Source organism: Sciurus vulgaris (genome assembly GCF_902686455.1).
Source record: "Sciurus vulgaris genome assembly, chromosome: 18".
Classification (NCBI taxonomy): Eukaryota; Metazoa; Chordata; class Mammalia; order Rodentia; family Sciuridae; genus Sciurus; species Sciurus vulgaris.
In genome coordinates, this window is record NC_136479.1 from 14,004,802 (window position 1) to 14,022,048 (window position 17,247).

Genomic DNA, 17,247 nt, shown 5'->3' on the forward strand with positions numbered 1-17,247 from the left:
AGACAACACAAGAAAACTCTGAAGTGAAAAAAAATACTAAATTTTTCTTTCTTTCCTTATTCCAAGTTTTCTTCTCTTCCTTCATAACTTTCTATACTAAAAGCAATTTTGCCAAAATAAACAGTGGATGTTCATACATGGTACTCAGGAATGATTTTGAATTTTCTCTGTTGTTTCCAGTGTCCTCCATATTTTCTATGATAAACAATTTTTAAGTGAGAAAACAATTTCAAAAGTAAAAAACATCATTTCCTAATTCAGTTATTAAATCTAAAAGCGATTTTTGTATTGTTTTTCTATTTTAAAAATAAGGGGGACTAGGGTTGGGATCAGTGGTTGAGCGCTTGTGAGGAACTAGGTGCAATCCTCAGCATCATATATAAATTAATTAATTAAAGGTGTCCATCTACAACTAAAAAATTTTAAAACTAAGGGGACTTTTCAGAAAAGACATTTGTACAAAATCACACAATGAAGCAAGTTGCAAAACTATTCCATGCCCCAGGCACATTCCAAACATTAGACACAAAGAGGTCAAATAGAACTTAGTAGTAAAGTCACACACTATATAAAGATGATATGCTTACGAGTTCTCCTTTCTCAAGAATTGAATCTTGTACTACCACCTTGCTGACATTAATTCCTTTGTTCTCCAATACTTAACACAAGTAGGTAGCTGCAGGAATTCACTTTGCCAACTGAAGAGTTGATGCAAACTCAAGACTTGCCTAACTGGATTCTTCTCTTTGCTGGGATGAGAACATTTTATGATCGCAAGAACCTGCAAGTCAGCCTATGAATAACAAGGGCAACACAGAAATGTTTGCAGGGCTTTTAAAATTCTAGTTCCCAGTGTTTTGCAAAAGGGGGGCCACAGAAACAATCTAAATATCCATTCACGGTTGCATGGTTATAGAAAGTATCCACAGATGCAATGGAATGCTACTCAGTCATAAAAAAAAGAATAAGATCACTGCATACATGGAAAGAACTTCAAGATCTTTTATTAAGGAGAAAAAAGAGAGAAGCTCAGAAATCTGTATTTCACAACACACACCCACACATATATGCCTGCTTGAATATGTATTAAGATTTTCTGGAAGAACATTCTCAGTGGTTTTCTTTGGGAGTAGGATGAGTACTTGAAATAATTTTATGTCATCTAAGTTTAAAAAGCACAAGTACACGTCTAGGCTTCAACAGAGCCAAGGAGTCTTAAAAGCATTCCTCTGATGATTGCATTAACAATTCTTTAATTTTCAAAAAAGGCAAAGAGCGACTACAGACTGTTAATTTTTCAAGATCACTTGATTGCTGACAAGAAGCCTCCATGGGTTCAAATATATACAATCACATTTTAAAACCTTTAAGATGCTGTTTAATCAGTAGTTTTAATGCACATGTGTTAGAGAGTCATACTTCAAAAAATTATACAGACATCACTGAAATTATTAAACTTATCAAAACATATCAAAACAGTCAAGAGGTATGCAAATTAGCAGCATTTAACTAAAACTATATTATCTTGTTTCAGTATCAGTTTTAAAACACATAAAAACAGCAGTATGTTTTCATTTTATTCATCGCACATGTACACACACACACACACGCACACAGGACACTCTTCAGAAACCTGGTAAAGGCAAGAACATAATACACAAATAAAGGCACTATGCAGAAATGCTAACAATTAAAATTTGCTTTTTCAGAAAGGCTTTCAGTTTCTCAAAATTCCATGGCACCAGTCATTAGATTTAGAGACTCATAAGACTTGAAAAGTTCGGTCTAACAGGTACAAAAATATTCCTGTTAATATGACCTTTGTGGAAGAAGAAGGCCAAGTTAGGGCTAAGGTTGTAGCTCTGTAATAGAGTGTGTGCTTAGCATGTGTGAGGACCTGGGTTGATCCCCACCACCAAAAAGAAAGAAAGAAAAAATGATTACAACAAAGGAACCTGAGTATAGAAATGGGGACGCTCAGACAGCTTGCTTTCCTCCTCGGGTCAAAGAGCTAATCAGTTTTAAGGGACTGGGACTGTGTTGAGGGGCAGGTAGGAATTATTCTCAGAAGCAGCTTTCCAAAACCCACATCCAACTTGAATTCCAGGAAAGGTGTGGAACCAGAGAAAGGAAGAAAAAGAAGGGAGGGAAGAAAATGGTCTATTACAAAACTACAGTACTTTAAAAAAGATGTTGAGACATAAAAATGAAAACATTACATTAAGCAATTAACTTAGGCTTCTACTAAAAGGTTCAGAGCTGTCAATTTCAGGTATGTTTACGATGAGGTATTTGTTGCCTCTGGTTTTTACCATAACGGAAATCTTGAGAGAGATTCTGCTCTTGTCATGTTTTGCAAAATAAAGGCCCATGCATTTTAAAATGCTCAGCACAGGAAAACAAACGATAGCTCTCGACCGTGTGGAAATGTGTATTTAAGAAACCAGGGCTGATTCCGTCTGGTTGGGTAGATTTTCACGGCTGGTCTGCTGAACTGGCTGAATTGTGATCTCGACCCCCGAAAACTGAGGCATGCAAACTCTCCCCTGCAGCGCTCAAGAGCTCTCTCCAGCTGGCTCAGAAATGTTAAGTGTCCTTCAGAAACGGAGACCTTGGCGCAGGAAGGGGAACGGAAGACCGGGAGATGAACGAATGAGCCTCCTGCTTCTGATGGTACGGGTTCCTCTTGCTGAGAACTCAGAACTCAGGATGGAAACCGAGCTGCGGATGAGCCGTCTGCTGAAGGAGGCTTGCCCCTGAGCAGGAAGTTAGGCTGCAGAAAAGCACAGAGGCCATCAACCTGCCACAGCTCCCCTCCTGGAGAGGACCCAGCAGAGCCTGCAGGGACTCCCTGCCCATTTACTCACAGGCGGGGACTTCTCTCCCCTACAGCTACCAGGTCTCCAAAATGGCATGGCAGTCCCCGCTCTGTTCTCACCACCTGTTCCAGACACAGGATTGGAGGATTTTTCTTCATTAAAAAAAAAAAAAAAATAGAAAAAATCTGTCATCAGAGCCATTCAAGAGGGACACTATTTTTTTCTTTAGGAACACTTCAGTTTCTAGAGTTCAAAAGAAACCCGGTTTCAGAAATGGATGACCTCTCATTAACTTTGAGAGACAACAGCTTTTTTTAAAAAAACAAACAAACGTGTCTCTGCTACTGGCTTCCGAGGGGAAGGCTTCTGCGCCTTCGGAAGTCCCCTTCCACGGTCGTCCTGGCTGAGCTACTGGTCTGCAGGCAGCCTCGGCGCTGGGCCCGCGTCACCGAAAGCACCGTATGGGGCTGGGTTACGTGAAAAGCCACCAGAGCCAAACGTACGGAGTCCCGTCAGGAGAAGCCCGAACTCCAGAAAAACATATTTTACATTTCTGCTCCAAACCCAGGTGGGCTCCGTGGGCACCACGGAGTCGCAAGGCCACCTGAGTGAGATGCACACAGCGCAGCCTCTTCACGCCCAGCCTAATGGCTCCTCAGGTCCCTTTGGGCTTCCGTTAGTTTCTGGATCAGGTAGCGCTTATCCCGACTTTCCTAAAACCAGAAATGAGTTTGAAAAAGTCACATTTCCCGCGCTAGAATGCGAAGATCATTTCCACCTAATGAGTCGCCTCTCGGACTCAGGGCTAAGGATCCCACCACTGGGCTCCTGCTGTGGCTTCTGATCTGGTCTCTTTCACTTGTGTCCCTTACCACACCCCCGTGTGCACACGGCCACTGGTGAGCTCCCAAAAATATACATCTGACTTCTACTTAACACTCTGCAGTGGCTTCCCACCATACCCAGAATAGAACCCAACCTTCCTGCCAGGTCCCCAGGCGACACTGTGACTCTGGCTGATGCCACAGGAACCTCTTCCTTCTCCCCTCCTGCCACACACACGCCCCTCTCCTGTACCCTGGAAGAGCCTGGCTCATTCCCTCACTGCAGTCTATACAGCCTACTCTCTTCCCCAGTGAGGACCTCCAATAATCGGCTCCTCCTGTCATTCAAGTCTTAGCTCCAGGGGCACCTCCTGTTATGGTTTGGAGGTGAGGGGTCCCCCAGGGCTCACATTTGAGACAGTGCGAGAAGGGTCAAAGGAGAAATGATTGGGTTCTGAGAGTCTTAACCCAAGCAGTGAGTTAATCCCCTGATAGGGATTCACTGAGTGGTAACTGGAGGGGTGGGTGTGGCTGGAGGAGGTGGGAATCCCACCAGATGTTTGCATCTGGCAAGTGGAGTCTCTCTCTCTGTCTCTGTCTCTCTCTCTCTCTGCTTCCTGATCATGGGGTGAGCTGCTTCCCTCCACCACACTCTTCCACCGTGATGTCCTGCCTCACCTCCAGCCCTGGGGAATGGAGTCTGCCTCTTGGGGATTGAGACCCCTGAAACCGTTACCACGAGCCCCTGTATAAAGCCTTCCTCCTCTACGAGTGTCCTGGTCATGTCTTTTAGTCACAGCAGTGAAAAAGCTGACTAAGACACCTCCTGGAGTCCGCCTTCCGCGACCAGCGTCTACAGTAAGGGTGGCCCAGTCACAGGTGCCTTGCTGCTGTTACTTCTGTGCCCACTGAGCAGCTTCGTTTCTCTTGGTGAAGGAATGAGTGAACCAAATGAATGAAGGCAGCTGGAGGGGGCCGGGCCTGAAGGCGGGGTTGGGGACAGTGGTGGCGGGTGGGAGCCGCAGCAGGGCCACTCCCTCCCCAAGAGCAGGGCGACTTTCCACACCGTGACCTGGTTCTCCCCTGGGGCCTGGGCTTCCTCACCAGGGAGAGCTGCTCCCGGAGCTGGACCACCACCCGCTTGTGAGCTCCGGCCAGGGCGATGAAGTAGAACATGACCAGGCTGCAAGGCAAGACGGACAGGTCACGGGGCGTCCGCACCGGGAGGCCACCAGAGGAACAGCCCGACGCGTTCCGCCTGGAGCAGGTTTTCTTTTGTTTGAGCTTAAAGAACAGGCAAGGGAAAGAAAGAAAAAAAAAAGAACAGGCAAGGGCAAGGGAAAGAAAATAAAAGACCGAAAAGTCATCTCCCCCGAGCACAGAACCCATCCGTGGAGTTTTTACCGGGTTGTGGGCTTTTTAAGGTCATAGGAAAAGTTGTCAATGTCCCCCTGGAACAGGCAGGGTGATAGGGAGAGGGAAGGAGATGGTCCAGAGAGTCAGCTCAGCATGCCATTAAGTGGCTGTGGGTGATCACTGCAGCCTCTCCGTCTCGGTTTCCTCGTCTGGAAACTGGGAATAACAATCAGACCCAGAGGTAGCCAAGCACGGGGTAATCCAGTTTTGATTGAAAGCAATCAAAAATTAGCTCCTGTCTTCTATGTAGACTGCAAATGGAGGTAGTTGATGTTCTTGATCTTTGGGGAAAGCAGCATGGGCAGCAGAGGGCGGGCCCCAGGAAAAGAGCGGACAAGCTCGTTTAGCAAAGGGAAGAGGCTTTCTCTCTGGTCTCTCTAGACAGGACAAATAAGACGAGGGCCAAGTAACCAGGAGATGCTGGAATCCCTGCCTGCAGGTCCCTGTGAGACCCAGGCAGAGAACAACTTCCAAAGATACTCTGGTCAGAGCAGACAACCAGCACCAGGCCCAGCTGGAGGGCAGCAACCAGGACACAGCAGCTGGATCCCTGGGTCTCAGGCGTCCCAGCCGGAAGGGCTGCGTGGCTCCCACGAGTCATTTTATTAATCTCAGCAAAGAACCTGAGGATTTTTATTTTATCTACTTGCATGACAATGGGGCTTCACTGGGAGAATATCGACACCACAGTGTAACTGGGATGCTGTCCCGAGTCAGGATGTGTAAGGGACAATCAAGTCCAGTTATTGTGGCTTCCAGATGGCAGCACCAGGGTCACATGCCTGCTCCTCACCTGGAGCTCTTCTCTGTGCAACTTTTTGAAGAGCAAGGGATCTGGGGGAGTCCTGGCCATGTGAAGCAAGGGCCACATTTCTGGGGTGTTCATAAGCCTGGCATGGGGTTCGGCGCCTCATGTGGGTGCTCTTTCTGAAGCTACATGATGACTCTCTGAAGAGTGATCACAAACAGGCCTGTTTCAGAGATGGGAAAGGCTCACAGAGGCTCAGAGACTCGTCAGGTCTAGCAGACGACCCTCTGTTATAGTTTGAACCTGGAATGTCCCCAAAGGCCCATGTGTGGAAGGCTTGGGTCCCCAGTCCAAGGCACCAGGGGATGTGGTGGAACCTTCCAGAGGTGAGGCCGAGTGGAAGGAAGTTGTGTTACAAGGGGGTATGCTCTCAAAGGGCTGACTGGGACTCCAGCCCCTTCTTTCCTTTCTGCTTCCCAGTCCCCATGAGGTCAACAGACTCCCTCTACCACGTGCTTCTGCATGAGGCAGCGTGCCCCCACAGGCCCAAAGCAACAGGGCAAAGTCACCATGAACTGAAACCATGAGCCAAAATAAACCCTTCTTCCTTTTAAAGCTGACTATCTCAGGCATTTTGTCACAGTGATGGAGAGCTGACTAGCACACCCTCCATTTCCCATGGAAGAGTCATGTGCTTGAGTGGGAGATAACTCCCAGGGTCAGGGCGGTTCTCACTCACCAGATGATCATGAAGAAAGGCACTGCAAAGGCTTCCGACGTGATGCCATGGACCAGGGACTGCAGCGAGCTGGGGAAGGTGCTCACCGTCTGGGGGATGACATCCCAGGTGGTGTTGAAGTTGGTGAACGGCCCACAGGCTTTTGAGGAAGGGATGCTGCAGAAGATGAGCAGGGGGCTCTGCGTCGGGCTTGCCGCACAGGCCACATCCCACCGCTGAATAACACCCAGCATGTCTTGTTAATAAAGGCCTCAGAGGAAGGGCCTCACTCCTTGGCCTTCTGGAATATTCTGGTCAAAAGTGCTTATCCTAAGATTTTCTTCAAGTTTCTGGGCCTAACTGCCAGTTTAAAGGATGTTCAGGAGAGAAAAACGAGTGAAATGTCTTGTAAGGAAATAACCAGAAAAGCAGTGTGGAGAGTCCTCAGAAAGCCTGGAATGGACCCACCATCTGACCCAGCTATCCCACTCCTTGGCCTATACCCAAAGGACTTAAAATCAGCATACTACAGAGATACAGCCACATCAATGTTCATAGCTGCTCAATTCACAATAGCCAGATTGTGGAACCAACCTAGATGTCCTTCAATTGATGAATGGATAAAGAAACTGTGGTATATATATATAATGGAATATTACTCTGACATAAAGAATAATAAAATTATGGCATCTGCAGGCAAATGGATAAAATTCGGAGAATATCATGCTAAGTGAAATAAGCCAATCTCAAAAAAGCAAAGGACAAATGATCTCACTGATAAGTGCATGATGACACATAATGGGGGGTGGGAGGAGGGCAAGAATGGAGGAAGGAGGGACTGTATAGAGGGAAAAGAGGGGTAGGAGGGGTGTGGGGGAAAGAAAAAATAACAGAATGAATCAAACACTATTACCCTGTGTAGATGTATGACTACACAAATGGTACGCCTTTACTTCATGTACAAACAGAAACAACATGTATCCCATTTGCTTACAATAAAAATAAATTAGAAAAAAAAAAAAGAAAGGTCTTCTCAAATGGGAGAAGGAGATTATAAAAAAAAGAAAAGAAAACCAGATATATCCAGAATGCAGGGATGCTACGCTCCAACCTCATAATTCAACTCTGAAAATGGTCTAAACTATTCGAAGGCCTAGTTGAAGCAGACATAACAACTGAAAGCAACGTATGAAAGCTGAAAGAGCAGTATTTTAAAAATAAAGCCAGAAAAGACAATTTGGGGACAAGTGGAAAACATTTGAAAACGGCAGGAATATTAGTACTAAGTTAATTAGGTGTGACAATGTTGCCATGGGTATGCATGCAGGAGAACTTCCGGGTTCTTGGGGACCCACATGCTGAAGTATTTAAGGGTGAAATAGCAGGGTGCTTATAACTTAATTTCAAATCACACATCATTAAAAAACAAAAATTATGTAGGGAAAAAACACAGCAAAGTGTTAACTGGGACATTCAGTTGAAAAGTATATGCATGTCGTTGTTTGTTTTTTCAACTTCTCCATAGATTTGAAATTTTTCAAAACAAAAAGCGGAGAAAAAAAGTCAAAATACATTCTACTATCATGACTATCTAAAAAGTACGAATTTTAAAAATTACAATGGAAAAACAGTCAAATTAAGACAGGAAAGAATGGCCTACATTTATATCACAAAGACTATTGGCAAAATTTTTCATTGCAGCCCTGTTTTTACAGATAAAAATAAATTCCTGGAAACAACCCAACTGCCATTTAAGAAAATGGATGAACACCTTATGGTCCATTCATATGACTGGACACTAAAGAATCACTGAAGAGAGGACGCAGATGGTCACAGGGCTGACTGTCTCCCAGGGAAAGTAAGCAGCTTGGAAACAGAGTTAGAAAATGAATTCCACCATGTATTATTTTATACTTCTTAAATATTGTGCCATGTGAATGCATTTATTAAAATTTATTTAAAAGAATAAGAGTTTTGTATGTGCTGGCAATTTTTCTCTTCAAGTCATATTTTCTGTACTGTTTAATTTTTTAAATATTACTATAAGGCAAAAATCAGTGAGAATGTAGAATTAAATCATCAAAAAAGTTTTTAAAAATCTGAGAAAGGGATTCAATGCTTTAGTCTTTTAAAGAGATGAAATGGAATTCCGTGAGAGTTTAAGTCAGGGATTGGCGAACTATAGCCCATCGGCCAAATCTGGCCCATGACTGTTTTTTATAAATAAAGTTTTATTGGCACACGGGCATGCCTGTCTGTTTATATATGGCCTTGGGCCACCCTCATGATACAGCAGAGTGAGTAACTGCTGAGACCATATGGCCTGTAAAGCCTGAATTGTTTACTCCCTGGCCCTTTATGGAAAGCCCGCTGGCCTCTGGTGCAGGTGGCTGTCACATACAGAGCCATATCACCAAGGTTCCAGCTCTCAGCTTCTGATCCCTAGTCCAGAGCACTTCTGCTCTCCCCAGGGCCACAGTGGATTCTCTGCCACCTGGGTCATGTCTCTATGGTCTTCATATCCCTGTGTCTAGCTCAATGCATGCAGAAGGTATTTAGTAAATGCCTGCTAGGTGCGGGACTCCCTCTCTCAACCAAACTGGCAGGAATCAGAGCAACTTCTTGCTCCTTTCTGCCTTCCCCGACTCTCCAGGTCTTCTACAGTGACCACGCATCACTTTGATAATCAGAAACAAACAATCCAAAAGGGGATGAGAAGAGAGGTCCCCAAAAAAGGGAGCAGGTTAGGAAAGACCCTCTGGCTTTCACAAAAATGACGCCCACACTGTATGCCAAGTTCCGGAACTGGATCAAGACCCTCCGGGGTCCAGAGGGAGATTCTGAAGGGAGGTGGGCACCTGGAGAAGCCAAGAGGGATTCACTGACCTCTGCAGGTGGGACACTGTGAGAAGAGTCAACAAAGAATGCATGGACCCTTTAACATAAATGAGGAACGCACTACCAAGCAAGGGAGTGCCCTAGAAAGCCGAGTCATATTTACCGGGACATGCTGATCGTCAGAGGTATTATCGCCAAACACAGTCCAATCAACAACACCAACAGGAAGAAGAAATTGGAATTGGAAGCTCTGAATTGCCTTGGGGAGGGTCTGCAGGTGTAAAGAAGACTCAGCTAAGGAGGAAAAAGAAAAGTTAAGAGTACTCAGCACCCACGAGAGTCAGTGAGCACATTTTGTGTCAGTTAACACATTTTGGCGGGAATGAAAATCAGTCTAACCTTTCTAGAGGAGAGTCTAGCAGTATAAATCAAAATGAAAAATGTTTAATCCAGACTCCAGTCTTGGGAATCTCATGCTTATGAAATAAGAAAAATGGGCCCAAACATATGTATGTGGAGATTTACTGCTGCTGTTGATGACAGAGCAAACTGGAAGCATCCTAAATAGGTATCAATGGGATTCTTTAAAGGTTTAAAGTACATCCATAAAGTGGAATACCATACAGCCCGTAAAAAGGTTGAGAGAGCATTACATTACTCATGAGGCACTATGAAATGAAAATGACAGACTTCAGAACTTTATATGGTATGAACTCATTTAAATTTTTAAAGGACTTATTCTTTGTAGGAATTTAAACTTGTATAAATGGATCTACAATATCTTAAGAATTGTTTTGCTTGAAATTTTTTTTACAAGCATGTCTATTTTTCCTACATGTTAAAAGTAAATATTTTGGGGCTGGGGATGCAGCTCCTTGGTAGAGCACGCACAAGGCCCTGGGTTCCATCTCTGACACTGGAGGGGGGAGTGGCACGGTCCAGGGTATAAGCCCCCACTCCCACCTCCCCTTACCTCTTTCACATAAAAGATGATAATGAACTTCAAGGTCGCAATTGCAGGTAGGAGGGGTGAGAAAAAGGCTCCGATCCAGCAAATGGTCTGCCCGTACACGATGCCCAGGACATTGTCCGGAATGGCAAATTCCTGCTGTCCCCAGCACTGGATCAGCTTCCAGGAGGAGCAGTGGGTCACCAGGAGCCTGGAAACAGACCGGAGACTTTCTTACCTGGCTGCAGGTGTCTGCCAAGGTCACAGAAACACAGCCACCAAATCCAGGTCATCCCCACAGGAACTGGTTTGTCGCAGGCCAGACACACAGAAGAGAGAACTCTGGAGCCATCGAGCCACGTTCCGAGACTCAGGTCCTCAACTTAGCAGCCCGATCAATACGAGCTTCTTGATCTCTTCAAGCCTCATCTTTCTCACCTGGAATTTGGGGGTGGCTCATGCCAAGGGCTACCTCACGGAGTGGTGATGACAGGAATGACCCAGCAGGCCTCTGGACCCTGGCGTGCAACTCAGCACATAAAGTACTGAGCCTCCGCACAGAGGGACCCTCCCACCTCCCAACGCCACTCCCCAGGATCCTAGAAGCTCCCTGGAGAAAGCCCCAGGCCCGGGGACCTGAGAGGAACAACACGGTTGTTCACGACAGCAGAGCTCCCCATCAGCAAAAGTCCCCTCGGCGGGGCTGGCTGCATAGACGAAAAGCCAGGGACACCGTGAAATGTGCGTCCTTTAAGACGGATGAGGAAACTCCACGTGCCTGGCGGGGCCGTGCTCCGTGCTATTCTGTTTGTCTGAGGGCTGGGAGGCGGGAAGCAAGACGCAGGCCCACGTGGGAGAACCGGGATCCCTTTCCGGGGAAGCAGAGATTTCTTCCCGTAAGGCTGGAAGCTGGGAAGGGATGGAGCTCAGTGGACCAGCGCCGGCCTAGCGTGCACAAGGTCCGGGGTTCAGTCCCCGGTACTGGAAAAGAAAAAGGAACCAAGGAAGACTGTGCACCGTTACGCACACGCTTCCGTAGATACGAGCGTCTACGTGTCAGAACCGCCCCATGTGCCCTGGGAGCATTCACAGCGCCTTCCTCAGAGGAAGGGTAACACTGGGGTAGCCGGGGCACCCTTGTGGAAAAACCTCCCCTATTCTCCAGACTCCTCTATTTATTTAATTTTTAACAAGTACATATTTCTATTATATTTGTATATTCTTTTCAAAGTTTCTTTTTTTTAATATTTATTTTTAAGGTCTCACTGGACCTCTTGGCCCAAGCCAGAAGGTTCTGCACGCGTGGTGACGTGATCAAAGATACCCCTGGGTTCAGAAGATACTAAGGAGGGTAAAAGTAGCAACGCAGCCAGGACAGGCACGAGGCCACGGTGAGGGTTTTCTTGGGTTCTGGGCCGTGGAGGGTTCTTGGGGCTTCTTCCTATATGATCTCACTTCACCCTCACAGCAAGGTTGCGACCGGGTCCTCCTTCCATCCCCAGTCTCACAGGTGGCAAGAGGGAGCGAGCCCAGGGCACGTGAGTAGCGGGAGGCAGGGCTGCGGTTGGAAACCAGCCTCCAGCATTCCGGGGTCCCGCTGAGGGAGCCCCGCCGAGCGGCCAGCAGGTGGGCGTCGGGAAGACTCAGAAGACGGCCTGGGTCCGTGCTCGGCCTGGGTCCGTGCTCTGGGGCGCCTTAGAAGGGGCAGTGAGCAGAGCGGGGCATGGACAGCAGCTCCGGGTCTGCAGTGGGAGCCACTGGGCACCCTGTAGGGAGTGGCCTCCAGGAGAGGGTCTGGCGCGGTGGAAGAGGCCCTCACTCACTTTCTTGGGAAATCCACAAAGATGGTCACAGCCAAGATGATGACGAAGTCGAAGATCATCAGCTTGTACATTTCCTGCCCGACTTGGGTTTCCCAGCACTGGAACCGAAGAGGGCAGGAGAGCGTGAGAGAGCCTGCTTAGGGCAGAGCTGACAGCCCCAGACCCCTCCCCAGACGCTCCGCGTCTCCACAGTCCGCCGCCCCCGGCCTCCAGCACAGACTCCGGTTTCCAAGCCCTGAACAGGCACGACGAGGGGCAGCTCTGCTCAGGGCTGGGGCGAGAAAGGGGTGCAGCTGTGAGCCCGGCCCACGGCGCTGGGGGCTGCTGCTCTTGACCACGACTCTATGGCCACCGGACGCCCGCGGCTCACCGGGTAGAGTTTCTGGTTGTAGCCACAGAGTTCACACAGGGTGTCGTTATCACAGGATGTGATCTTGGAGCCCAGCGTGAACACCAGCACACAGATGGTGGCCAGCCGCATGAAGACACACCTTCAGGAAGGAGGAGAGGGCGAGGGTGAGCAGGGCCTCCGGCAGGCAGGCGAGAGGACCCGGGCTAGAGAAGGCCGAGGCCACCTCCGATTTGTGTATTTTCTGGTACTGGGGCTAGAACTCAGGGGGGCTTGACCACTGAGCTACACCCCCAGTTCCTTTTATTTTTATTTTGAGATAGGGTCTTGCTCATTTGCTGAGGCTGGCCTCAAACTTGCGATCCTCCTGCCTCAGCCTCCCAAGTTGTTGGAATGTGTATGCCACCATGCCCGACCACAGGCCACCTGCACGTGGACACCAGGTTCTGGAGAGGGACGGTGATGATGGGAATGTACTTAAGGCTGTTGAATTGCACCCGATAAAATGGTAACTTGGATGCCATATAGAATTTACTACCATTTTTTTTAAAGGCAGGAAAAAAAGATGGGAATGCTGGAAAGTCCTAATTCCTTGGTGAGGTAGTCACACACGGGCACACGACGCATTCCTGAAAAGAAGGAATCGCGTCTTCTGCATACCAGCTCCGAGGGACATCTGATAGAGTGGGAAGGGGAAGAAAGCTAACTCTAGCGTATCCCACGGACATGATCCTATTTTTCAAAGTTAAAACGAAAATGTTGGTACCAACTGCAGGAACTGATGGCTGGGTGGACCAGTACCCTGGCTGTTCCTGTGGGCTGTCGGGAAGAGCTGGATGCATGAGGAGAGTTCTCTCTCTCTCTCTCTCTCTCTCTCTCTCCCTCTCTCCCCGCCCCTTTAAGACACTCTTCTACTATTTGACTTGTAATTAAGTTAAATAGAAACATTAAACTCGGGGGGCAGGTAAAAAGCAGCCCCAGACCCTCCACCTGCTCGCCATCCCTCATTCCTGCACAGGTCCCGCCTGACGCGTGCCTCCAGGGAGATGTGACAGGTGGGGACACCCGGCACCACCAGGAATCAGAATGGAGACCTGATGAAAACTGACCACACAGCCGCTCAGGGCGACTCTGGGCACCAGAGGCCCTAGGGACACACCGTGATCAGACACAAATAAAACTCAGAAACCAGCGGCATCCACAGCACAAATGACCCTCGAGATCAAGGGCAGAGCGGTGAGGAGGGATTCTTAAGGGAATAAGAGGGACCACAGGGCCCGACAACTGCAAGGGGCCCACAGCCCCATGCAGACCCGTGTGGCAGCCGTCTGCTGCCCCACCCGGGACACTGGCTCGGCTGCGGGCGGTGCGATGATGCTGATGGTAAAACCGGTCTTGGTCACCAGGAGGGCTCCTGAGGTGCTACAGGTGGAGAGACTGGGCCTGTCGTCTGAGCCTGGCTTAAAATAATCGAGGCGAAGGGTGAAGCCAGACGGGAAGAAGGCTGGGAACAGTTGAAGCTACCGATGGGCAGATGGGTGCTCACGATGCCATTCGCTCCGTTTGAAAATTTCCAAAATATTGGAATATTTGCAATGCAATCTCAGATATTTTGAGAAGTGAAAGAAAAACGCTCACATTTTGCAAAGTCCTCCCCCAGTCTGTCCTCTCTGCTCATTTGAGTGACCTCAGCAGACTCTGCCTTATGTAAACCTGTCAATTCTGACACATTCCCAGCAATGCCTCTTCCTAGGGTCCCATCCTGTCCCCTCAGCTGTCAAAATACGCAACACGTGGACCCAAGGTACAATACTGGTTAGGCATACTTTGAAGTCAAAGAGATTTCACAGCTTGCACAAATTCATTCCTTCATGAAGATTAAGGAGGACCCACCCAGCTTGGCAGGAAAATGTGCCACGATTGATTGGTAATGTCTGCCATGGCAGGTGAGTGGGCCGCAGTTAGGCACTACCTAAGAATGGTCAGCCGGATCTCAAAGCCCGGGGAGTAGTCCTCGTAGTGGATGATCTTGGCAAAGATGATAGGGGTGATAAAATTGGCCAGCGTGATCACGATGGATGGTAGGTACAGTATCAAGAGGTTCTCTCCAAACACCATCTTGTCGATTTCCTAGGAAGATAATAAAGGGTATTGGTTGGTAATATAATAAAAAAAAATGGCAAAATGAATGAACTGAAAAACTCAACTATGTATGTCGGGCAAACAGAACAGCTTTGCCCTTCAACATGGCCTGTGAACACCGGCCATCTCCTTGCTTTGATGTTCAAACAGATACCCAGTGCCATGCCGGAGGAAAAATGAACTCTATTAGACTTACTAAGGAAAAATGTTTTTTAAAAATCCACATATTCTGTATGAATAGGAAATTTTAAGTATTTTCAAGGAGGCAGTGCTGATTGAATTGCAAGTGCAATCTCTCCTTCATCCAAAGTAACAGACTTAGCCTCTGTGCAGGTGCAGCTACCCAGGATACAAACTAAACTGCAGCAGGGACACACCTGTCATCTCAGCAACGCGGGAGGCTGAGGCAGGAGGATGGCAAGTTTGAAGTCAGCCTCAGCAATTTAGTGAGACCCTGGCTCGAAATAAAACCTAAAAAGGGCTGGGGATGTGGCTCAGTGGTAAAGGGCCACAGTTCAATCCCCAGTACCAAAAAACAAAACAAAAAACCCTGAATTGCTTAGCTTTCCTTGTAGCTAGGTACAGCCATATGACCCAGTCTGGCCAAGGGACCTGAGTGGAAGTTTTAAGTCCAACTCCAGGTTGTGACCCTGAAGGTGACCCTCCCCAGCTCCTTCTCCCCATTCCCTCCGGCTAGAGTGTGGACGTGGTGGTGAGCTCTCTGAACATACAGAGGGGGGATGGCAGAGCCACTGGGCCCCGATGATCAATTTCACAAAGTACTGCCACTAGACCAACTTGGATTTTGGATTTTGTGTGTATCTGTGTGTCTATGTGTATATGTCTGTGTGTGTGTGTGCCTGTGTGTGTGTGTGTCTGTGTGTCTATGTGTATATGTCTGTGTGTGTGTGTGCCTGTGTGTGTGTGTGTCTGTGTGTATCTGTGTGTCTATGTGTGTATGTCTGTGTGTGTGTATCTGTGTGTGTCTGTGTCTGTGTGTGTGTGTGTCTATGTGTGTGTGTGTGTATATCTGTGTGTGTGTCTGTGTGTATGTCTGTGTGTGTGTTTGTGTGTGTGTGTGTATCTGTGTGTGTCTGTGTCTGTGTGTGTGTGTGTCTATGTGTGTGTGTGTGTATATCTGTGTGTGTGTCTGTGTGTATGTCTGTGTGTGTGTTTGTGTGTGTGTGTGTATCTGTGTGTGTATGTCTGTGTGTGTCTGTGTGTCTATGTGTGTGTGTATGTGTGTGTGTGTCTGTGTCTGTGTGTCTGTGTGTGTGTGTGTTACTAAGGGACTGAACCCAAGAGTGGTCTGCCTCAGCCACACCCCTAGACTTTTTAATTTAATTTTATCTTGAGACAGGGTCTTGCTAAGTTGTCCAGACTGACCTCAAGCTTGAGATCCTCCTGCCTCAGCCTCCCAAGTAGGTGGAATTACAGATTTGTGCCACTGTGCCCAGCTCAACCTGGATTTTTAAAAACACCACGATTTTAGGTAAATTGAGGCTCCAGTTAGTAAGTAGGGGAGTAGAGATAAAATGCAAGCAGTTCAGCCTAACTTTGGGTATTGTGAACTTCCAGAAGAATGGGTATGTCGAAAACAACTTTATATGCTTTCTAAAATTTCTCTTAGAAGTGGTCATTGAGGGCTGGGGTTGTGGCTCAGTGGTAGAAAACTTGCCTAGCACGTGTGAGGCCCTGGGTTTGATCCTCAGCACTACATAAAAATAAATAAATAAAATAAAGGAATTGTGTCCATCTACAACTAAAAATATACTTTTTTTAAAAAAAGTGGACATTGATCACCTCCGATTTTCAGTTCTCTATCAGCCAAACTTCAATCTCCATGTGTACACAGATATGATGTGGGTATCTACCACATAGGTTTGCTGCCCAACCAGAGCACCCAGAGTGCAAGTTGGTACTTACTTTCTTCATGTGTTCTTGAGAGAAGATAGTTGCTATGTAGATTGCATAAAAACAGGCCGCCAAAACAGCCAGAACAATACAGTTCAAAAATAGTCTCAAAGAGTAAATGCGTATCGTTTCTTCTGAGGTCCTTTCTGCTATTTTCTGCCGTATTCTTTCTTCCTCCAAATCTGCCTGAGGACCAGAGAAAGCTCATTTGTGAGCACGGGGATAAAGAGACATTTTGGGGTATATAGAGTGATATTCTCCCCACCCATTCTTAAGACTTCCTGTAAATATTCACATCCCTGAAGATAACTTCCCAGACTAAGACCAACAAGATTTTATGTCTATTAATGGCCTATATCAAGGTAGAGGCTCCTATATAAGACTGCAATTAGGCTTTGTAATAAATATGTAAACTACATCATTAATTTATTAATGACATTGCTCACATAGTGTCATTTCTTTAAACAGCACATAGGTGGATGCTATTTTTAAGGTCAGTCTGGTAGTCTTTGATTTTAATAGGAAAATTTGATCTGTTCATATTTAGTGTAAGAAATAATACATTCAATTTGATTCTTCCCCCCACCCCCGTCACCTTTTGGTTTTGCTTGTCCCCAACTCTATTTTTTGGTGGATTTTACCAAAATGTTCTTTATTACTCCTTCTCTCCTTAATTTGGAAATTCTCTTGTCCTTTTTCATAATCTC

The 17,247-nt window shown here is 47.0% G+C and overlaps 1 protein-coding gene across 3 annotated transcripts in view; it reads right to left on the bottom strand.

The window, feature by feature from the left end:
* Positions 1–3,024: 3,024 nt before the first annotated feature.
* The window catches only part of TMC7 (transmembrane channel like 7), a 48,109-nt gene continuing 33,886 nt past the window's right edge, over positions 3,025–17,247 (bottom strand). Inside the window, exons 8-16 of one of the 3 annotated variants that reach the window (XM_079120854.1) lie at positions 16,553–16,726; positions 14,457–14,614; positions 12,506–12,626; positions 12,136–12,233; positions 10,337–10,523; positions 9,527–9,657; positions 6,547–6,702; positions 4,748–4,927; positions 3,025–3,532 (exon numbers count right to left, since the gene is read on the bottom strand). In XM_079120854.1, the coding sequence (XP_078976980.1) occupies positions 3,508–3,532; positions 4,748–4,927; positions 6,547–6,702; positions 9,527–9,657; positions 10,337–10,523; positions 12,136–12,233; positions 12,506–12,626; positions 14,457–14,614; positions 16,553–16,726 (1,230 nt within the window). In that variant the 3' untranslated portion in view covers positions 3,025–3,507. The remainder of the gene's footprint in view (positions 3,533–4,747; positions 4,928–6,546; positions 6,703–9,526; positions 9,658–10,336; positions 10,524–12,135; positions 12,234–12,505; positions 12,627–14,456; positions 14,615–16,552; positions 16,727–17,247) is intronic. The other 2 variants (XM_079120853.1, XM_079120855.1) reach the window with 2 other exon arrangements.